This window comes from Camelina sativa, chromosome 9, assembly GCF_000633955.1.
Source record: "Camelina sativa cultivar DH55 chromosome 9, Cs, whole genome shotgun sequence".
NCBI classification, from domain to species: domain Eukaryota; kingdom Viridiplantae; phylum Streptophyta; class Magnoliopsida; order Brassicales; family Brassicaceae; genus Camelina; species Camelina sativa.
This window is the reverse complement of record NC_025693.1, coordinates 25,994,385-26,016,985: the sequence shown is the minus strand read 5'-3', so window position 1 is coordinate 26,016,985 and position 22,601 is coordinate 25,994,385. Positions and strand designations below refer to the sequence as shown.

The window sequence follows — 22,601 nt, the reverse complement described above, 5'->3', positions numbered from 1 at the left end:
TTTTATAAGTGATGACCCTATGATTGTGAAAATGAGAAAATGAGAACATTAAATGTTTTTCTGATTTATTGTGATTTTATTAAGGAGTGATATTAAAAATGTGAAATGGGTGAAATAGTGAAGATGAAAAGACAATGATCTGCTAGGGAAAAGACTATTTTTGATTATCCACATGACATCTCTTCAAGTGTTAATGTGGCAGAATGATGGAGAGAGTTTGAGCAACTTTCATATTATAGATTAAGCCTAAATTATAGAAGCCCAACTAAAACCATTCTGTGAACAAACAAGCCCATAGTTGGCCACATTTTGATTAGATTTCTATATAATAAGACTGCTCATTAATTATGTTGTGTTTGTTTAATAGCCATCGATCAAATTGTGAAGTCTCTGATAACGAACCAAAACTCCGATGGCGATTCCACCAAGAAACAAGCGCAAAGCAAGTTCCTCGCCGGAACGACAAACCCAACCGCCGGAACCACCATACAACCCTGACGTTCCTTCTTCTTCTGCCGCTGATGACTTCTTTCCTCCGCCGACGACGCAACCGTTCGTTTTCCCGCCAGGTTATAAGTTTGTACCAAAGGACGAACAACTCATCTTCCATTACTTGAAACCCTTCTCGCAAGGCGACATATACTCATTGCTCGGTGTCCCTATTCACCAAGTTAACATCTACGAGTCCGATCCACAGCTACTTACAGGTTCGTCTTCTTCAAAATCCTTTCTAATTTTTGGTTTCTGTGTATGAATGGCTCTGTTCTTTTGAAATTGAAAACAGAGAAATATGAAAAGGGTAATGAGAAAGAATGGTTCTTTATCTCGGAGAGGACCAAACTCGGTAAAGGCGGAGGCAGAGGCGGAAGACAGAAGAAACGTGGCAGCAATGGAGGATACTGGAGCGCAACAGTAGCTGCTAAGAAGATTAACGCTGGGAACGGCATAGTCGGCTACAAAACCATACTAGACTACTACGTTGGGAAACAACCAAATGGCGTAAAAGGGGATTGGCTAATGCAAGAATACTGGCTTGAGTCTTCTTCTTCTGATGATGATCATAACAACGAGAATAAGGTAAAAAGGGTATGTTTGTTTTACTTACTTGGGTTACAAGTTATTGAGATTGTGAGTTTTTGTTTTGGTTGGTGTGTGTAGGTTGATCATGCGTTGTGCAAGATTTATCTGACTCCAAGGGGAGCAAAGAAGAAGAAGAAATCCGAGGAAGAGGAGATTGTGCAGCTGGATTTGAATCAACCGCAGCCTCAGGATATTGTGTATCAGCGACAACAGTACTGTGAACTTCCAGCACAAGATCAGAACCCGCTACCGCAGAAGTTGCCTTTTCCTTGTAACTTGGATGGCTTTTCTGAGTTCATTAGCTTTGAGCAGCAACCAGTGATCGCAGACGATTTTGAAGGTTTCTGGACTGACTTCATTAAGTCATCATATACACTGCTGGATGGAGATGAAGAATACAATAATATTGGTTTGTTTTTTAATGCTTCGTCACAGAAGGATTGATGGAATATTACACTAACTGGTCTCATCCTGTTCATACTTTTTCTTCATTTTGGTTTCACTCAATGTACTAGTTTTTCAGTTGCTAATTGCTCTGTTTCTTTTATCGACAATGTTCTTCAAAACCAGAGAGATAATGTCTTTGTTGCTTTTATTGCCTTGATATAATCAAAACATTCTCTTATTGTCTTAGATATCAATACATACACTTCTCACATATAAAGATGTAGATATAAAACACTGGTGTCTTCTTCTTCTCATAAGCATTTGCTTTCCTCTGAAAGCCTGAATATTTGAATCAAGATTCTGATTAGAAAATATATGTGTGTAGGTTTTGCTATGGACAGAAATTACAGGCCCGTAGTTACCAGCTTCTTTCAAGTCTAATGTTGCAGAAGATTCCTTTAGCTCATCTGCATCCCTAATCTTGAAATGTCTGCTGCTAGCTGCACAAGTTTCACTTCTCTCTCACTTGTCTTCTGCTGCAAAAGTTTCAGTGCTTCTCGTGAACGTGTCAAGACTTAAATAGCTATAAAATTTTAAGTTCTCATCGCCATTAAAACTCAGAACTTAAGTTCTCAATTTTCACATCCTGAGACAAAGAGTGTCTCTTCTTTGTGTACTTTTTCCCTACACATTCGCAGCACCAACAACCTCAAACGTAATTGAACTATAAATAAAGAAACAAGCTTATAAAACCAATAAGTGAATATCATAAACGGTTAGTGAAGAAGCAAGCATGTGCATAGCACGACTTTGGAAACTACATTTTATTTATACAGTACATCAAGAAATTGAAATCGAATTAGAAATAGGAAACTTTGTGGTCTTAGGAACGCACTAACGTATAGCCAATCTATAAATATATGTATGATCACGAGAGCCAAAAGTTTTTTATCCGCTCAAGAAAGAAACAAGCTTTTAGAATTCTCTAGTTTCTTCTTCCTCGTCTTTTTTTTTGTTTGCTGAGATCGAATGGATCCAATATTCAGAGATTTGCCTCCAGGGTTCCACTTTAGTCCTTCCAACTGTGAGATTGCAATCTATTTTTTGAAGAACAAAGCTTTAGGACTTCCCATGGAAGCTCGTTCGATACCTGAAGAAGAGTGTCATGATCTCTTCTCAAAGCATCCTCGTGATCTCCCTGGTGAGAGAGAATAATAAATATATCCCATGGATCTTTTATTATTCCGTTGATGCGCTAACTGAATTATCTATCTTGCAGGCTATCCGGGAGAAACGCATTGGTACTATTTTTGCAGGAAACGTGACAGCCAAGTTAACCCTCACAATCTCTGGACACCAATCGAACAAGAATCTGATGTGTTAGATCCCAAGAATAACGATGCTCTAGTTGGTTTCAGCCGTCGGTTTGGTCTCGTTGAGATGGAAGAAGGATCTGATGATTCTTGTTTATCTTATGATGAAGAAGAAGCTCCAAAATATGATTGGTTCATAGATGAGATTAGCCTCCCACGAACTGTCGCGGATACTGATTTGGTTTTATGCCATGTCTTTGGCGAGGAGATTGAACCCCAAGTTATTCATGATTTGCCGATAACCGAAGATGGAGAGAGTGTTGATAACCCTGCAGTGTTCTTCGGTCTTCTTTATAATTAGAGAGGAAGACCATGGATATGTTCTTCATCTACCTCCTTCTTCTCCTAAGATTGTTATGAAAATCACTCTTGTCTTTTTTTTTTGAAACCCAATAATTTGTATTTGCACTTATAATATTATATTAGAAGAGAGTTTGCATGCATATATTCACTTTGCCTAGTTTTACAATATCATATACAACAAAAATTCACCAAACAAACAAAGTTCAGGTCTTTTTTTCAGGTATATATAAGATTTTTGTTACAAGTATAAATTTTGTAAACTACATTGTATGCTAACATGCTCATATCATGTGAGAGGCCACCACTGGGACTTTATTCAGATAGCCACAAGTAAACTAAACTGGTCTGTGACAATTGCAACCTAGCTACTTCGGTTTGTAAGTGTTTTGGCTACATAATTCATGAAAAACAGAGAAAAATACAGAGAGTAGCTATTACGTTTTGTTTCTTCTTCGGCACGTTTGGCCAAAGCCAAAGACATTCTTTCTATCTAATTGCAATCACCGGCTCCATATACACTTTGTCTAACATTTTACTCATTGTATCGAATATTGTCACCAGTATCGTTGCAAGAACAAACAGCACCTGCATGCAAAGTGATGTGAATAAACTATTTAATGCATGAATACTGGTTTGAGTCTACGATAACCAGATGGCAAAGTGATGTCAATAAACTAGTTAATGCATGAATACTGGTTTGAGTCTTCTGACGATAAGCAGATGGTATGTGTTTGTTTCTTGGGTTCCAAGCTATTAAGATTGTGATGTTTGGATTTTTATATTAGTTTAGTTTTGGTTGGTGTCTGTAGGTCGATCATGCTTTGTTGCTTTAAATGTCTTGATATAACACACTTATACACAATTTGTCTTCTTCTTCTTCTCCTATAAGCTTTTGCTTTCCTCTGAAAGCCTAAATATGTGTAGCTTTTGCTATGGACCAGGTTCTTTTAAGTCTGATGTTTCAGAAAATTCATTTAGTTCATCTGCATCCTCAGTAAACAAATCATTGCGGAAACAAAACACCGATCATAGAGTAAAACTTGCGAATAACTATCCATTAGCGTAAGGCACACGAATCTAGCTAATGAAAAAAAAAAATACCTTTTTTTTAGGCTTGACTGAGAATATTGTTGTCACCAGTACTCGTTGCATGAGAAGTGATGAAATCGAACTACAGCATCCCTTGCAATAATTTTCCGACTGAAAGCTTTTGATACACATTTTTGGTAAACGAATGTCAATCTCTGTAAAATAACTCTCAGATTCTTTATGATCTGGAGATTTGTTCCTGCAGGAGTTCTCACCCCAATCCATATGAAATAGCCACTTTTTCACTGTAATGTATCTGTAGATCGTAAACACAGATCAGAGAGAGTAGGAGCGGTTCTGTTCGAATGCTTTTTGTCATCAACGACAATTTTATGAACTTGATACCAATCTCTCAATCCAACCTAGCTAGGGTGAAGGTTCACACAGAAGAAATCAACTAATTAAGAATGAGACACATCTCAACGCAAACCTTAGCTTTCCACAAATGTCCTAGCATCGGTCAATTCTTTTTTTTATTTTTCTCTTATTTTTGAATAACAAAGATAAAAAAAAAAAAAGTTTAAAATATATTTTGATGAACGAAGATAATATCAAATAAGTCTCGAAACATATCTAAATCTAATCAATTTCGAATCCAAGTACATATTGTATATCGTTTCAAAATTTTGATAAAAATCATAGCCACCGGCTTATTACAATCCATATAAATAAAAGATACATGCATATATCATAAACCTACGTTGAAGCTCTTACAAATCATATTACCTACTTTCAATCTGATTGTCTAAGGTTACTCAGATGATGTCGATGCCTGGAAGAAACAAGCGTAAAGAAAGAACCTTGCCAGAACCGGAACCGGAACCGGAACCGTCAGAGATTCCTTCTTCTTCAGCTGATGATCATCACATGTCTTCTTCTCCTTCGACGAGACCTTGCTTTCCACCAGGTGTCAACTATAGACCAAAAGACTTGGAGGTCATCTCGTTACTTGGACGGAAACAATACTACTTGGGCGGAAACAGAGAGTTATTGGCCACCCTCTCTATACATCTCGTGAACATCTACGAGTCCAATCCTGAAGAACTTTCAGGTTTGTCGTCTCCTTGTACAACAATTTAATTACTTCTTATTTTTATCAACTCTAACTCTTCTTTCTCTTTGGGCAAACGTTTACTTAATGTATGTTTTTGAAATATGTACGTAGAAAAATTCAAGAAGGCTAATGATACAGATAGGTTCTTTATATCGAAGAGGAACAAGATGGGTAAAGATGGCAAAAGGCAGAAACGTGACGCCAAAGGCGGATACTGGAAGGCAACTGTTGCTTCCAAGAAGATTGACGCTGGGCAAGGCCTCGTTGGTTACAAAACCGCACTAGATTACTACGTTGGGAAACGACCTAATGGCAAAAAAACTAGTTGGTTGATGCATGAATACTGGATTGATCAGTGTCCTTCTGCTGATGATGAAGTAAAGGTATGTATGCGTTTCTTGATTCCCAAGTTACTAAGTTTTTTTTTATTCTTTAAAAATTGTGAGTTTTCTTTTGGTTGTTGCGTATACGTAGGACTATTCTATGTGCAAGATCTATCGGAGCCCACAAGCAATAAATAAGCAGAAGAAAGAAGAGGAAGAAGAGAATAAGAGGCAGAAGAAGGTTGTGCAGCAGCAGCCTCCTACTGTCGAGTATCATCAACCGCATGTCCTTTTGGATTCTTATCAACCGCAGCCTCATCATGATATTGCGTATCAACAACAACATCTGTTTCAGCCAGCCCCGCTGGATTCTTATCAACCGCAGCCTCATCATGATTTGGCGTATCAACAACAGCAGCAGCAGTTTTGGTCAGGCCCGCTAGATTCTTACCGGACGCATCAAAGGCAGTTTTGGGCAGCCCGGCCAGATTCACACCAACATTATGATTCTGCGTATCAGCAATTTATAAAAATGCTAGAGGGAGATAATGGTGGCGTTCAACAACAGCAGCCGAGTTTTGCTCCTCCTCCTCCTCCTCCGCAAGGTCAAGATTCAAGAACCGGGATGGTGATGAGTCAAGAAGACGGGTTCTTTAACCCCATCAATGAATTATTAAACTATGATGAGGAAGAACATGGTGTCGTAACTGAGAAGCAACAGCAAGAGCAAAGTGCACAGATTCTCCCTCCTCCTCCTCCTTCTCAAGGTCACCAACTGCAGCCTTATTATGATTTTGCTTATCAACAACGACAACAACAGTTTCTCATGACGACGACGACGCCGCTAGAGAAAGAAAATGTTGGCGCTACTAAACATCAAGAAGAAGAGCTGAGTCTGCCTCCTCCTCCTCCTCCTCCGCAAGGTGATCAAGATTCAAGATCCAACATGGCCATGACTCGCTTGATCAGCAACGACAACAGCACCGAAGAAGACTTGTTTGATATGTCTGACGAGGACAGGTTCTTTGACGTTGATGCATTATTCAGTAATGAAGAAGAAGAAGAAGATGGTGTCGATACTCAGCAGCAACAACAAGAGCAACGTACACCGATTCTTCCTCATCAACAGCCAGACTACTGTTTACTTCCAGCAGAGCATCAGAAGCCGCAGACGCAGCCTTTTCCTTATAACTTCCCTGAGTTGATCAGCTTTGAGCAGGAACCAGTGATCCCAGAGGATTTTGAAGATTTCTTCGCTGATTTCATTAAGCCACATTCACTGAACGGAGATGAGGATTCCAGCAGTTATGGTTTATTTGAAGGCTTTGACACACAAGGAATGATAAAAGATTGCACTAACTGATCATCTCAGCCTACTCATACTTTTGCATTTTGGTCAATATCAGAGATAAGATTTCCATGTGTTTTTTTTACTAGTTGTTAATAGCTCTGTTTCCTTCTTTATGGCCAATGTAATGTTCTCCAAAACCAGAGACATAATTCTCTTTGCTTTTAATGTCTTAATTAATATAACACACTTAATACACAATTTTTTCAACATCTTCTTATATTACACTTAACACATAATTAAAGATATAGATATAAAACAGTACTGATGCCTTCTTCTTCTCCTGAGATTTTGCTTTCCTCTGAAAGCCTAAATGTTTGAATCAAGATTCCGATCCGTATTGACCAGGTTTTTTTAAGTCTGATAGAGAGTAAACCAAGCAAATGAAAAAAAAAAACCTTTTTTTAGGCTTGACTGAGAATATTGTTGTCACCAGTACTCGTTGCAAAAACAAACAGCAGCTGCATGCAAAGTGATGAAATCGAACTCTATCATCCCTTATTACAATAATTTGCCGACTGAAAGCTTTTGATACACATTTTGGTAACCGATGTCAATCTCTGCAAATTAACTCTCAAAAATGGTCAATTCTTTTTTTTTTTTCTCTTATTTTTGAATAAGAAAGATATATAAAAGTGTTAATGCTTAATAAATATGAGATTTTTTTTTCCACATGTAAACACAAATATTTATTGTGTTCAAAACAATCGATACTATTGATGATGTGATCGCAGGACGCGACCTCGGCAAAGAAGACCAAGACACGCCGCACGCGACCGAGACGCCTGACCAAGACGCATCGGACGCGACCAGGACAACCTCTTCAGACGCAGCCAAGGCTCCAACCATCCTTCCCGGAGCCACCACGCGTTCCAGGAGCTCAGCAAAGGCGGCCAAGCAGCGGTTCAACTTATTTGTCCGATCATTCGTCAAACGCCAGCCATCCCATGAATACTCCGAAGACTCAGTCCGCTTAGTCTTCACTCTTACCCAAGAGTGAAGACGATCAAGTCGTTAAGCAAGGAAGTGTACTCTTTTTCCTTACTCCGGGTTTTTCCCAATGGATTTACCGGAGAAGGTTTTAACGAGGCATGGAGCTAAACGCACAACGCCTTAAGCCAAGTTGCTTCCCGCGCAAGGCCAAGGCGGTTATCTCTTTTATTTCTTGTCTTTGGTTTAAATTTGAACTTTGAGGAATATCATACCAAGGATCGAGTCCCGCTCTCTACAAATGTAGGGATTTGGCTAATGGGCCGACCTGTTGTAGCCCAAATATTGACAAAAAATAAATATGATATGTTTATATCGAAAGCTTTAATCTTTGATTTTATTTTTCGAATATAATTTTGTCGATCTATTGCGTGGGTCTTTGATTCGTGCGGGTTCTTCAATGGAAGCTATCAGATGGAATGAAATAGAATCAAAAATATATAAAGCTCGCTAATTTAATCGCGAATGGAGACATTGATGGAGGTTTCAAAAGTGATTCTACAGTTAGTAGCATTATAAGTTCGGAAGATTAGCGGATGATTGATGTTTCTGGTCAAAATCTAGAGTTTTCTCTTCTGAAAAATGTTGATAATTCCGGTACTGAAACAAGAGCTGCTTGATCGAATAACTGAGAAGTGATTTTCAAATTTGGGAAGTTGGAATGGTAAACCGTTTTAAAATTGGTTTCAAACTGGATTTATGTGGTTTTTCTCGGATTTGGTTCGTAAATTGTTTAAACTTAGGTATATGGAGAAATATATGAGAACTTTTGATTCAGGTAAAAATAAGTTGAGAATTTATGATTCGAGAATATCTGAGACGAGGTCTTAGTTTTAAGTAATTTTGGTACAGTGTGATACATCTGAGGAGTAAATAGGTCGTCGATCCTTAACGTGATTATGACATATGTAATATTTTTGATTGTTTATAAAGTTTTTATTTTATATATATAAATTATCTAAAACTTATATTTTCAATTTTTAATTTTTATTATGCATATTAACTTTTTCTCAGTTTCTCAACTTTTATTAGGTTGGTCATAAGATCATTGTGATAGAGTAGATAGTTTCACCAGTTGTTCATCCAAAATATTTTTAGAGTAAAACAAATTCATGGTCAAAAAAATATGTCAGAAAACAATTTTAGTAATTATAAGAACTATAATTATGCTAAAAAAAAGTAAAGCAACATAAAATTTGTTTCATTTGATCAGAAGATATTTTATAGGTGGTGATAAAGAGCATACTTTAACAATAATTTTTTTTTGGATATAAGAACATATTTTTAATGGTAAAACATAGAGTAAAATTGTACATGCTTACTAATTAGATGTTGCTTTGATGAATTATTTGCATGTAACATATTTTGTGAATAAATTGTGAAACATTTTTAAACTTTGAAAATAATAATATTCGTAATGATTAGTATTTGGCAAAAATTTTGGTAGGAAATAATTTAGCTTTAAATTATTGTAATAATTTTTATAATATATTAAAAATATAGAAATATAAATAAGAGTATGAAGGTATATACAAATATGATTTTTCTCTAACTAGAATTATTTATATATCTAATTCAGGAAATAAAATTTCTTTTTATATTTTTAAAAATTTGTTTAAGATTTAGGATTTATTTTTTTTCAACAATTTTTAAACCTGCACATCGTGCAGGCCCTTATCTAGTATATATATATATATATGGAAAAGTTAAAAACGCAAATTATTAAATCACTCCATTATATAGGGGTTTTGAGATCAACTGTTAATATTTTATTTCTTTCATTTCTTCCTTTATGATCTCTTCTAGTAAACCGGTATTGATCGACGACACTCCTGAAAACGTATCAGATTTAAAAGAGTAATTATCGCCGGTGGAGTCATCAACACTATGCGTTTTTGGTTGTGGAGGATAGAAAACTGCCGACAGTTCATTAAATGGAGATGGTTTTGTTCTTATTCTTGTGTCGACTGAGTAGTATTCATTTATCCTACTATATTAATTGAGAAGTACAAATATAAAACAAACCTTTAAATGTATAAAAAATTACATACAATTGCCATTAGAAAAACTTAATTAAAATTAATTAATTAAATATAATGAATTAAAAAATAAAAATGCTGACAAATCAAATATAAAAAAATCTATTTAAATCAAAACTAATTTGTATTTAAAAAAAATTAACTGCTAAGATTTTTTTAAATACTGATAAATTTTTTTCAAGTAGATTTTATTTTATTATTTAGTTTTACATTGTCAGGCCAATGATTTTCAATAATTATTAGTTCAAAAAAAAAAAATTTCTCTCTATAATAAATTATGGACGAAGATTACAAAATATATTTTTTTTTTAAAATCAGAATTTCAAAAAATAAGATTTTATATCCAAGTAGTCAAGATAATTGTTTTTAATAACTAGATTTCAAAGATTTTGTTAAAATTTCAAATTATGATTCTCCTATCATCTTTATTTTATTTTATTTACAAATTATTTGGAATTTTCATATAATACTTATGAGTAATAAAATGCAGATTTTTTGTCTGCATATGTTGTGATTTGAATTTTTAAAAACAAAGATATATTACTCGATCTATGAATATAAAATGTGCGTTTAAATTTTCGCATTGGCGGGTTGGTAAAACTAAATTTATATAGCTGATAAATTAATAAATTATATATTATAATATTAAAATTACTATTTCATATTTCACAAAATAATGATGCAAATACAACAAACAACTAATATAAAACTGTAATATACGTCAAAAATAAAATATTATAATATTCTAAAATAATTAGTATTCAAAAAAACATATATAGATTTACAAAACAATTAAAAATAAATATTATCTCAAACAAAATAATTTTTTTTAAAAAAATATAACATTAACTTTTATTGTTCTATTATAATTTTTTTTTAAAATGTTACCGTGCTTTAAGCATGGGATATTTCGTAGTCTTATTGTAATTAATGATTACAAAGTTTAATTATCATTGGCTTGTTTGCCACAAATATTTTTTGTGTTCAAAATAATCGATACTATTGATGTATATGTTAAACTCTAACTAGGGGGTTTGAACTTTGGTGAGATACATATAGGAGATTTGTCGTAAAGCCAATCAACTCAAATAAATAAATTTTGTTTTATGATGCATATTTTAACGATAGAGACATTTCACATCTGTACTCTTATTTTTAAAAATTAAAATTACAAGTGGCAAAGTGCACCGATTCTCCCTCCTCCTCCTCCTTCTCTTTATTTTTTTTGAACAACCATACAAGCAACAGCAATTGTTTAAACAAGACCATAAAGGGATATTTCCCAAAGTTAACAGCGACAAAGAAACAGAGATAGATAAAGGCAAACGATAGAGGGAACTTGAGAGCTATGGACCAAGTGCTGAGCAGCATTTCGGAACCTGTGAGATCAAGAGATATCGCAGCATATTCCATGAATAAATCAATGGAAGAAGAGGTGACCACTGTCTTGTGTCAAAGACTAAGCGGCGTTGAAGAGGCCAAAGCTGGGACTCCCATTGGGATGAGAGGGTCTACACACGGTAGGGCTTTGTATAGGGGTTGAGCATGGGTAGAAGAGTTCAGAATGTCAGCAATTTGATTGATGGTTGCAGTTTCAAAGCTTGCTGGGCTTTGCTTGAAAGGGTTGAGGTAACCACAACTCCTTGGAGTTGGGGTCATAATGCCACAATTCCTCAAGCGATGATGAAGGGACTTCAAAAAGTTGATATGATGCAGTTTAGGTGGTTCAATAAACAGGAGAGTTGGAGAGAGGGGGCTGATGGAAAACCGGTAACCACCGCTTCGTAAAACCGGTAACCTCCTCCTCCTTCTCAAGGGCACCAACTTCAGCCTTATTATGATTTTGCTTATCTACAACAACAGTTTCTCATGACGACGACGCTAGAGGAAGAAAATGTTGGCGCTACTAAACATCAAGAAGAAGAGCTGAGTCAGCCTCCTCCTCCTCCTCCCCAAGGTGATCAAGATTCAAGATCCAAGATAGCCATGACACGCTTGATCAGCAACGACAACAGCACCGAAGAAGACTTGTTTGATATGTCTGACGAGGACAGCTTCTTTGACGTTGATGCATTATTCAGTAATGAAGAAGAAGAAGATGGTGTCAATACTCAGGAGCAACAACAAGAGTAAAGTACACCGATTCCTCCTCCTCAAGGTCAAGACGATTCAACATCCGGGAATGTGATGACGAACGAGGACTATGACTTTCCGTATCTGTGGAATCCCGCCGAGTTCTTTGACATTGATGAATTATTGGCAAATATGGACAAAGGCCACGACTTGTGTGGACCTCAAGACAATGTATGAATAAACATATATAGTGGATTTTCTATTAATCTGATTACAAACGAGAGTGATCAATCAAAAGTGAGAAATGAGAGAGTATCTTACTTATCGATTACAAGTTTCAATGTTTCTCATGAACGAGTCAAGACTAAAATAGCTACTAGGAATCCTGAATATGGAAGGGGGTATTGAACAAGGATTTTAAAATATTTGGTGGATTTTAGTTTTTATGAGACTTTGAAGGATTTCCAACGATTTGATGGAGTTTTAGAAGATTTTTGTGATTTTTTAATTAAATACTAATCATTATTTTAGGAGATTTGTTTGAAGATTTTGTAGTATTTGGAAACGTTTGGGATTTTTTATGCCAGCCTCGTCCTTAGTTTTAAGGTTTTGATGCTCAGACTCATCTTTATAACAATTTTCTATTCATTTTTGATGCTCAGTGTCGTTTTTAGTTTCTAAGACCATTTTTACTGGTAGTTACTTCCCACAAATTCTTTTATTAAAAATAATAAAAAATACAAAAAGGAAAAATGAAGAGAGAGAACGTTGCTTGAGTTACTCTAGATAGAAACATTGCTCATTTTTCTACAGCTGTCAGTTTGTTATTAGTAATATATTAAAAAACAAAAAATTTGAGCAACGTATCAGTGTTTTCCCGCTGGCGATGCTCTAACAACAAAAGAGAAATAAAATAATAATAAAAAGGTGTTTACACAGTATAAAGAGAAGCATAAGCACCAATCGTTTGGTGGTGTTGCATAGCCAAGTACACAAAACACGATTGCATTCACTCTTCTGTTAGCATATCAAGAGAAACCGAATAAATTTATAAAATGGAATCCTCAAAGCTCATATGCAGTTTCAGGGGATCAATTGGTATTTGAGTAAAATAATTTTCACTGGAGATACAAATAAATACCACAGTATGAGGATTTGAAGAAGAAGTACGGAAGATATGAAATTGGTTGGAGAACTGAAATATGGGTTCAATCTGAAATTGAAAAGAGAATCCCTCCATTGAAGCCCTGTTTTGGAATTGTGAAGAAGAAGAAGTGTGGAAAATTATTCTATTTTTTTGTTCATTTTGTGACGAGAGTGATGACGACGACATTGACGAGAGTGATGATGAGAATATATCTTCCCGTCTTTGTGAACTCTTTTTAAAATCCTTCAAAAATAACACCTTTAGAGGTCAGATTTGTTCATCCTTATTTTTCAAGTAAAAATGTATCCAAATCTTTCAAAATCAGTTTTTAAGTAGTTTTACAATTTATTTGCTATTTCGGCCTAGATCTACAATTTATTTTCCCTCTCCTTCTCCAAGTACAGCTTCTATCAGTGCTGCTTATCTCTCCTCTCAAGTCTCAACCTTATGAAGCAGAAGAATCACTCTAGCATTATGCTAAGCTCTACAGATGTTTCTCTAGCTAAATGCTAAGTCATCTTCTTCACCTATTGGTCTTTGGCTCAAGGACAACCTCACCTCTCTGTTCATGGAAGGAACAAGACATATTAAATGACAAGGACTGCACGAATCCCATAGGCTATTCTTACTTCCACTTTGTTTCCACCATGGTTTCTGGTGAGATCTTTCCTTACTCTGCATTCTCTTTATGGCGGTTATTCAATGCAAGTCTATTATGTCTCGTGAGACCACTCTTCAGTCTCAGATCGAAGGACTTTCTCACAGTTGTGAAGGAGCTTCTGAAACTTCTCAAATGGGAACTATCTCCGCCTATCTACCTCTGGTCCTTATCAGCGAAACAGACTCTTCAACCCGTTTTGTCTTCACCGGTCTCACTTGGTGTGAAGAGATGTCATCGACCTCGTTTCAACCCCTGGCCCATGCCACTTTTGAAGATAAATCTCAATCTGGTGAGCTATTCACCGATGAAACAACCATTTCAAACGTCAACCTTTTTAACAAGGCCAGATCTAGGGTCGGCGATGAAACCTTTGTTAACTCGGCTGATTTTGTCTCACCTTTCTCATCGGCCGAACATCTGGATCCAGTTGGTGGATCCAAGGACTCCAACCTTAGACACATCCTCATGGAGAAAACTGAATGACAAAGTGATGATCCTATCGCTGGATTTCTCTACATTAGTTAGAAAGGAGAAGCTTCGACGTGGTTTCGCGTCAGATTGTCTCCAAAAATTCCAAGCTGTTTCCTTTTGGTGGGCCTCTACTACAAATTATTTGGTGTGGGATAATGATGGTTTAGTAGAGAGGATGAGTTCAAAGCACAATATCACTGGCCAATTTGTAATAACTTCCTCATTAAATGAGAGATCATTTATAAAATTTTCCTTTAAGGAATGCTTATTCTTGCAACATTACTTACTTATTGTGCCATTGCTAGAGTTTATAATCAATTGTTTCAAAGTTAGTACGGTGGGGTTTTATTCTCCCTCCAGAACAAATAAATGAGGACAATAGCATGGAATTGTCAAGGGGCGGGAGCCAAATTGACTCGTCGTCGACTGCGTGAGATGTGTCGGATATACTCGCCAAGTTTTTTATTTCTATCGGAAACCAAAAACGACAAGTTTTATCTGCAAGACGTGCAAGCGGATTTAGGTTTTGATAACCTTCAAACCGTCGAGCGTGAGGGCACTAGCGGCGGTTTAGCGTTATTGTATTCGAATGATTTTCCAGTAAATATTTTGTTATTAGATGACCGGTTAATCGACATCAAAACAATTATTAATGGAAATCGGGTCTATATGTCATTTATTTATGGTGATCTTGTCCCTATAAATCGCGATTATGTGTGGGAAAGACTAATGTGTATTGGAGTTGCGAGGTCCGAGCCTTGGTTTATTATTGGAGATTTCAATGAAATAACAGGGAACCACGAAAAAAGAGGGAGGGGAAAAAGATCGGAAGCCTCCTTTCTACCTTTCCGTGCTATGATTGATTCATGTGGTCTCATTGATTTCCCCTACCAAGGAAACCAATTTTCATGGATTGGTCAACGGTCAAATGGTAAGATTCGGTGTCGCTTGGATAGAGCCATGGGAAATGAAGAGTGGCACAATATATTTTCCCACACTAATGTGGAGTATATGAAGATGTGGGGTTCAGACCATCGTCCCCTCCTTGCATCTATTCTTTCACGTCCAAAAAAGTTTTTGAGAAGGTTTATGTTTGACAAGCATTGGATAGACAAGCCAGGCCTCAAAGAGGCGGTGGTTGATGGATGGGGAGGGGATGACAATTATGTCGAACGATCCATCATACAAAAATCCAAAATTGTAAAAGAGCAATCTCCATTTGGAAGAAAAATAATCAAACAAACTCAGAAAAGCTTATAAAGGAACTTCAAGAAAAGATTGATGAGACCTATGGAGACGATCAAGCATCGTCATAAACTCTCCTCAACCTAAAATGGCGGCTCTGTGAAGCTTATAGGGAAGAGGAAGCTTATTGGCACCAAAAAAAGCAGAGAACTTTGGTGCCAATAAAAATATAAAATACTTCCACGCTTCCACAAAACAAAGGAGGGCAAGGAACAAGATCACTGACATTCTTAATCAACTTAGAGTCTGGGTTAATACAGAAGAAGGAATAGAAAAAGTAGCGGTGAAGTATTTCGATAATCTCTTTTCATCCTCGAATGCGAGCGACCCTACGTTGGCCATTAAGGATGTACCTACACTAGTCACACCTGCTATGAATGAGCATCTCACGAAAGAAATCTTAGAAGAGAAGGTCAAACGAGCTTTGTTCTCCATGAATCCGGGAAAGGCTCCAGGACCGGATGGGATGACTTCTCTGTTCTTCCAAAAAATTTGGGAAACCATAAAAGGCGATCTCACTAAGATGGTGAAGAACTTCTTTAGCTCTGAAATTTTTGATGGTAAGCTAAATGAAACAAATATATATGTTTAATTCCGAAAGGAGAACGACCTCGTGAAATATCAAATTTTTGCCCTATTAGCCTGTGTAACGTGAGCTAAAAGGTCCTCTCAAAAATTTTGAGTTTACAACTCAAGAGGTTTTTACCGGAACTTATATCCGAGATCCAATCTGCATTTGTGGCAGGAAGGTTAATCATAGATAATATTCTCATTGCTCAAGAAAATTTTCATGCCCTCTGTTCCAATCAGGCCAACCGAAAGAAATTTATGGCAATTAAGACGGACATGAGTAAAGCTTATGATAGAGTGGAATCGAATTTCCTAAGAGCTTTGATGGAAAAAATGGGGTGATCAAAAATGGGTGGGATAGATAATGCAATGCATTACTTCCGTCTCTTACCGTATTTTGATCAACGGGGATCCCAAGGGACGGATTAGGCCAACACGGGGGGATTCGTCAAGGGGATCCAATTTTCCCATATCTATTCATACTTTGTACAGAGGCACTAATCGCTCAGATTAAGAATTCCGAAAAAGAGGGGAAGATCCAGGGATTACGTATTTCGACCGCAAGCCCCCGGGTTTTCCACTTACTTTTTGCAGATGACAGTTTATTCTTCTGTAGAGCAGATCCTCATCAATGCAAGGAAATTATCGATATAATCTGCTTTTATGGTGAGGCATCCGGACAAGAAATTAACTTTTCCAAATCTTCCATCATGTTTGGAACAGAGGTCCCTTCCCATATACGACAAGAGATCAAATCTATTGTTAGGATATCACAAGAAGGAGGCATGGGTACATACTTGGGTCTTCCTGAGAAGATTCATGGATCGAAGGCACAAGTGTTTGCATTTGTGAGGGATAAACTCCATAAGAGGGTAAACTTATGGACCTCAAAATCCCTATCCAAAGGAGCCAAGGAAGTCCTGATAAAATCAGTGGCGCAAGCAATTCCGACATATGTAATGTCGTGTTTTTTCTTATCAAAAGCTATATGCTCAAAATTAAGTAGTGCCATTGCCGATTTCTGATGGAGCAATAAAGCAGATAGTAAAGGATTACATTAGATCTCATGGGAGCAAATGTGTACTCAACTCTCAGAAGGCGGGCTAGGCTTCCGAACACTAGAAGAATTTAATCTTGCCCTATTGGCAAAGCAGCTATGAAGATTACTCAGATATCCAGATTCTCTCCTTAGTCGAGTTCTTAAAGGGAGATACTTTCGATAATGTAGTCCATTAGAGATACAGGTATCAAATCTACCTTCATATGGTTGGAGGAGCATGTTGGCTGCAAAACATGTTCTCTCGCACAGAATCCATAAGACCATAAGCTCGGGGTTTAACACGTGCATATGGACTGAACCATGGATCCCAGATACGCCAGCACGGCCGACACAAGGATTAACTAATGAGAGAAATCCCTTGATCTGTGTTAACACCTTGATTGATTTCAACACAAAAAGTAGAAAATGGAGCGTCTTCGGGAACTCTTTCCCCCAGAAGAAATTACCCTTATTTTGGGAATTAAACCGAGTTTAAATGCCTCGAGGGACAGGTATTCGTGGACCATGACAAAGTCTTGGAACTATACCGTTAAGTCTGGATACGAAGTTGCGAGAGCTATCTCTCACCCTGTTTGCGACCTCCCTCTTCAGGGACCTAGTGTTACGACACTCAAGGCGCAAGCATGGAAGTTAAAAACATCACGAAAACTTAAGCATTTCGTGTGGCAATGTGTGATTGGGAGCTTGGCAACATGTCAGCGCTTGCATTATCGCCATATTGGTAGAGATAAGGATTGCCCTAGATGTGGAGCGGAAGAGGAAACTATAAATCATATGCTATTTGAATGCCCTCCAGCACGTCAAGTATGGGCTTTATCAACAATCTCTACCCATCCTATGGTGTTTCCCTCATCTTCCCTATATAGCAATCTCGATTTTCTATATGGGAGCGGTAGAGACGATGGTGCTCTTGATCAAAATTTGCGGACATTCTCTTGGGTGATGTGGTACATTTGGAAGACAAGAAACAAGAAAGTGTTTGAAAATATTTTTCAGTCTCCGCAAGATACAGTGGAGAAAGCTATGCAAGAAGAAGAAGTTTGGAGAAAAGCAAATAATAGAGACTTAGTACCAACGGTAGTAGAAGCAGGCATACCTTCGACTCCAATTCCACAAGAATCTCATGTATGCTTTATAGATGGATCTTGGCATACAGAGGTGGATAGGAGTGGGCATGGTTGGATTGCGTGTATCGGCGATAGAATCCTGCACATGGGGCTAAAAGGATCGCGCAGAAGCCTATCCCCTTTACATGCAGAGTTAGATACCCTTATTTGGGCTATGGAGTGCTTATTAACATTGGACATGGATAAAGCTCTTTTTGCTATAGATTGTTCAGACCTTTTAAGGATGACGTTCTTTTTGCTTCAGATTGTTCATACCTCTTAAGGATGACGTCTAATATCGAGGATTGGCCGACCTTTTCATGAAAATTGAAGGATTTTACTCATTTCAGAGATAGATTTACTAATTTTAATATTAGATATTCTTCGAGAGGATAATATTCATGCTGATAAACTTGCGAAATGTGCAAGAGCACGAGGTTGTTGTTTTTCCCATGTAAGCTCGTCGGTACCTAATTGGCTCTCTCTCGAAGAGAGTCATCTCTGATAACTTAATATATAGGGTTTGATTGTCAAAAAAAAAAAAAAAAAAGAGTTTTTTAAAAGTTACTTGTCAAGTTTGAATAACAACAGTAGATTTGATATGAATTTTATAAATCCTTAACTGAATAACAAGAGATTGTAAATTATTTTGCATGATTTTGTGTAAATACTAAATTCAATAACATGGGATTTGAGGAGAGATTCTAAAATCACAAATTGAATAACACCTAATTTAAAAAAAAACTCCAAAATCTTTTAAAATTCTGGTTTCAATACCCCCTCGAAGTGTGATCGTCTAAGTCCAACAAACGAAGATAGAATAGAATCTTTATCTCTGTAACATCATCCTCTGTAAGTGATAGACCGGTTTGTATTTAAATAACCGAAAAATAACCGGATACCGATATACCGGTTTTATACATGAACCGAATTTTTTTTTAACCCTAAAACAAGCTAAACAAAAGTTACACATCGTCTTCGTCATCTTCCGAACAGAGGATACAAGTTCGCCGACGTCGCTAGCTTCTTCGTCTTTTTCTTCTTACTTGCTTACTTTGGGTAAAGTTTCCTGCTTTCCTTTAGAAACGACAAAAAAGTAGAGATTTTTGTTGAAGATTCATCTTGCTTCATTGTCATCTGCAATTAGAGGGAGGTCCAGTAATTAAATTTTGTTGATTCGGTTGTCTAGGGTTTGAGGGCTTCTTTCATCTGCAAGTTGAAAGTCCACAAATTTATGAAATTGTAGATTTGATATAAAAAAAAATTCATACTTTTGTTGTATAGTCATCGGAAGAATTTGTTTTTGTGTGATGGTTTCAGCAGCTGTTGAAGAAGGATGCAGAGTGAGGAATCTCACGAGCTTACGAATGGGATTTCCCAGGAGGAGGAGTCGAAGGAAACAATGAAGAGTAGTCAAAAGGCTGATCGAAAGAAGAAGAAGTTGAAAGAGAAATTGCTTAAGGAAGCTTCTAAAGCTGACAATAGAGGGGTTTGCTACTTGAGTCGTATCCCACCACACATGGATCACGTTAGACTTCGCCAGATTCTCGCTCAATTTGGAGAACTTGGAAGGATTTATCTTGCACCTGAAAGTGAGTTTTTTTTATATACTTTTTGAGTCCTTGTTTAATGTTAAAAACACGTCGTGGTCATTCTGTATTTTCGAAATTAGCTGATACATTTAGTCAATTTCTATTCAGATCCTGATGCACAAGTGCACCGCAAGCGTGCTGGTGGATTTCGTGGGCAAATGTTTTCTGAAGGGTATGTTTAAAGATATGGGTTCAAAACACTTATGCACATTGATAATTTGGATTCTTTTTAATATCTTATTCTGTTCATTGACTGTAGGTGGGTGGAGTTTACTAAGAAAAGTGTAGCTAAACGGGTTGCAGATATGCTTAATGGAGAACAAATTGGTATTCCTAATGAATCATATCAGTATGTGTAGTTTACCACAGGTTAAATTCTAAACTTAAGTGATTGTTAACGTTTGTTGTCTTCTTTTCTCAGGGGGGAAAAAGAAGTCATCAATATACTATGATATTTGGAACATCAAGTACTTGACTAAATTTAAATGGGATGATCTTACTGAAGAAATCGGTATTCTGAACCTCACAACTTCTCCTGCTGAACTTCTTGACCATTTACTTTTTTTTTATATGATCTCTAATCTACAAAGGGATTGCGTTGTGCAGCATACAAAAGTGCTATACGGGAACAGAAACTAAACATGGTTCTTTCTGCTGCAAAGAGAGAGAAGGACTTTTATCTATCCAAAATAGAGAAGTCGCGTGCCATGACCGAGATAGATGCACGAATGGAAAAGGTGCTCACTCTTTCTAATATTGTAAATTCAGAAAATACTGTTTCTTATATGGTCTATGTCTGCTTGTCTATATGTGCTATCAAAACTTCTAGAGTTGACTTATAGGCCCTCTCGTTAGGAGGAATTCTATTGTTAGTTTGTCTCTGTAAATCTCACTACTCTAACCTGATATTTGGTTTGTAATGTTTCTATTTTTGCGGTGGGCAGAAACGAAAGATTCGGGAAGAATCGGGTAACAATGCTGAAGCAGCACCAGTCTTTCCACAGAGGGTGATTCGCCAGTTTAGACAGAAGAATTCAATTAAAAATGAGACATCTCAGAGCAAGCCTGGGCTCTCCACGGATGTCCTAGCATCGGTCAGTACTCTTTCTCTTATGTTTGAAGAACAAATAAGTTTTTGTTTAGTAGAATTAAGTGAGAAGCATCACAGGTCGTCTACATAACAGCATATATAGTAGCAGCTTAGCCTGGGGTAGATCAATGTCAGCATATATAGTAGCTGCTTAAACCTGAATCGTGCCCACATTGAAACCTGTTGAGCTAATGCATTGCTAGTCCAACTTGTGTTTATAGACCTCATTGGTATTCCCTAAGGGTTCAAATCAGTATGCATAGTCAATCTGTTATATCTTAAGCTTAACTGATTATTAATATCTATTGTGCTGGTTAGACTCGTATAGTATATGAGTTCAGCTTTTCAACCCGAATCTATCATATATATCTGACCCCACTATGCTTTTCATTGGCTGTTCGCGTTTAGCACAACTCATTTACATGCATATGTTATCAAATTTATGGTTTTGTCCATTCTTTTTGTTGATTCAGGTGTTCGGCGGTTCTTAAAGATTAAGAGGAATGTGAAGACACTGCGAATTGGTCATGGCTAAATGGAGAAATCAATGATCAGTTCCATCATATATGAATGTTATTTACCATTAGTTTCTGCATGTCAACAAGGAAAACCTTCAGACACTTGTAGCATTGTGTACTAATGAAAGAATTAAACAAATTTTGAAACTTTTGTGTTAACAATTTTATTCTCCAAGGATACTTTTGGCAAGAAATGTATATACGTGACCTTTCCCACCACCAAAAAAGTAACTAAAAGAAGTTTTAACGTACACAAACATACATTATACGAACAAATGAATACAAGACGGATGCATCACATGGAAAGAAAAAACAATCTTCAACAAAATCAGGACCCCAAGAGATTATGTGACATTATTGGTTTTGTGAACAAAGCAAGAGACTGAACATTATTGGTCATCAAGACGACGAGAAGAAAGCAAGGGCTTTGGGAGATGAAGTTGCATTGCAGCTGCACCATGGCTTGTGGCTGATGAACGGTGAAGCCTGCAACGGAATGAGCCTTCATGCTTTGTAGGGGCACAGATACAGATCGTCTTCCCCAACCGGTTGCTGTTGCTGAGCAGACCAAGCGAATCCGTCGACCACGACTTCCTCATCGACAATCCTGTCTTGTTTTGGTTGTCCTCTTCGTCCTTCACACGGCTAAACGGATTCTTGTTCTTGAATGAACCTCTGCTGGTCAGGGTCTTACTTGGTTTCCCCTCTGCCATGAACTTGGTGTACGATGAGTGATATGATTCTCGTTGAGATGACTTAAAAAGACAAAGTGAAACTAGCGTATGTTGAGCTGAAATCAGATGAAAATAAACAAAAACCAACCAAATCTTTCTCTGCAGACAACGAGAAGCTCTATATAGACACGAAAATAGCAAAGACGTGACCGCTACCAACCTTTTTATAAAGTATAATGTTTAGATGCTCATGAACACGTAGTTGACGTTTACATGGTCAATTCATGCGTCTCTGATATTCCTCTAAGATGGGCTCTCCGGTTTCTCAAAAGGTACAAGCTTTTTCTAATATTGACATTTAACACGCAGTCAATTTTTACAGAGTCAACACTAGAAATAAAGCAAGCA

The 22,601-nt window shown here is 36.9% G+C and overlaps 5 protein-coding genes and 1 pseudogene across 7 annotated transcripts; 5 read left to right on the top strand and 1 right to left on the bottom strand.

Moving 5' to 3' along the window:
* LOC104712314 lies at window positions 413-1,595 on the top strand (annotated as a pseudogene).
* Window positions 2,497-3,141, top strand: LOC104715718 (NAC domain-containing protein 79). Its single transcript, XM_010433102.1, has 2 exons — window positions 2,497-2,668; window positions 2,747-3,141. The coding sequence occupies exons 1-2, from the start codon at window positions 2,497-2,499 to the stop codon at window positions 3,139-3,141; spliced, it is 567 nt and encodes a 188-aa protein (XP_010431404.1).
* On the top strand, window positions 5,100-6,482 carry LOC104715717 (NAC transcription factor 29-like). Its single transcript, XM_010433100.1, has 4 exons — window positions 5,100-5,283; window positions 5,398-5,669; window positions 5,761-6,376; window positions 6,430-6,482. The coding sequence occupies exons 1-4, from the start codon at window positions 5,100-5,102 to the stop codon at window positions 6,480-6,482; spliced, it is 1,125 nt and encodes a 374-aa protein (XP_010431402.1).
* On the top strand, window positions 6,556-7,066 carry LOC104715716. Its single transcript, XM_010433099.2, has one exon. It carries the CDS (start codon window positions 6,556-6,558, stop codon window positions 6,970-6,972), a length of 417 nt encoding a protein of 138 aa, XP_010431401.1. The 3' UTR covers window positions 6,973-7,066.
* Window positions 19,269-21,708, top strand: LOC104712313 (pre-rRNA-processing protein ESF2). Of its 3 annotated transcripts, none has more exons than XM_010429177.2 (8): window positions 19,269-19,378; window positions 19,640-19,911; window positions 20,020-20,083; window positions 20,171-20,238; window positions 20,333-20,422; window positions 20,518-20,648; window positions 20,856-21,005; window positions 21,475-21,708. In XM_010429177.2, the coding sequence occupies exons 2-8, from the start codon at window positions 19,656-19,658 to the stop codon at window positions 21,490-21,492; spliced, it is 777 nt and encodes a 258-aa protein (XP_010427479.1). In that variant the 5' UTR covers window positions 19,269-19,378; window positions 19,640-19,655; the 3' UTR covers window positions 21,493-21,708. The 3 variants fall into 3 exon arrangements, with proteins under 3 accessions (XP_010427479.1, XP_010427480.1, XP_010427481.1); XM_010429178.2 differs by having other exon boundaries at window positions 19,271-19,378; window positions 19,643-19,911; XM_010429179.2 differs by lacking the exon at window positions 19,269-19,378 and adding an exon at window positions 19,387-19,472 and having other exon boundaries at window positions 19,643-19,911.
* Window positions 21,748-22,515, bottom strand: LOC104712311. Its single transcript, XM_010429176.1, has one exon. The coding sequence runs from the start codon at window positions 22,230-22,232 to the stop codon at window positions 21,909-21,911; it is 324 nt and encodes a 107-aa protein (XP_010427478.1). The 5' UTR covers window positions 22,233-22,515; the 3' UTR covers window positions 21,748-21,908.

Excerpts from the sequence above, each read along its gene's own strand:
- LOC104715718 (XM_010433102.1), top strand. The coding sequence starts at position 2,497 with ATGGATCCAATATTCAGAGATTTGCCTCCAGGGTTCCACTTTAGTCCT. Across the intron at positions 2,669-2,746 it reads GCATCCTCGTGATCTCCCTG|GCTATCCGGGAGAAACGCAT; the intron begins GTGAGAGAGAAT and ends TCTATCTTGCAG.
- LOC104715717 (XM_010433100.1), top strand. The coding sequence starts at position 5,100 with ATGTCTTCTTCTCCTTCGACGAGACCTTGCTTTCCACCAGGTGTCAAC. Across the intron at positions 5,284-5,397 it reads CAATCCTGAAGAACTTTCAG|AAAAATTCAAGAAGGCTAAT; the intron begins GTTTGTCGTCTC and ends ATATGTACGTAG. Across the intron at positions 5,670-5,760 it reads CTGCTGATGATGAAGTAAAG|GACTATTCTATGTGCAAGAT; the intron begins GTATGTATGCGT and ends GCGTATACGTAG.
- LOC104715716 (XM_010433099.2), top strand. The coding sequence starts at position 6,556 with ATGGCCATGACTCGCTTGATCAGCAACGACAACAGCACCGAAGAAGAC.
- LOC104712313 (XM_010429177.2), top strand. The coding sequence starts at position 19,656 with ATGCAGAGTGAGGAATCTCACGAGCTTACGAATGGGATTTCCCAGGAG. Across the intron at positions 20,423-20,517 it reads TGATCTTACTGAAGAAATCG|CATACAAAAGTGCTATACGG; the intron begins GTATTCTGAACC and ends TGCGTTGTGCAG. Across the intron at positions 20,649-20,855 it reads TAGATGCACGAATGGAAAAG|AAACGAAAGATTCGGGAAGA; the intron begins GTGCTCACTCTT and ends TGCGGTGGGCAG.
- LOC104712311 (XM_010429176.1), bottom strand. The coding sequence starts at position 22,232 with ATGGCAGAGGGGAAACCAAGTAAGACCCTGACCAGCAGAGGTTCATTC.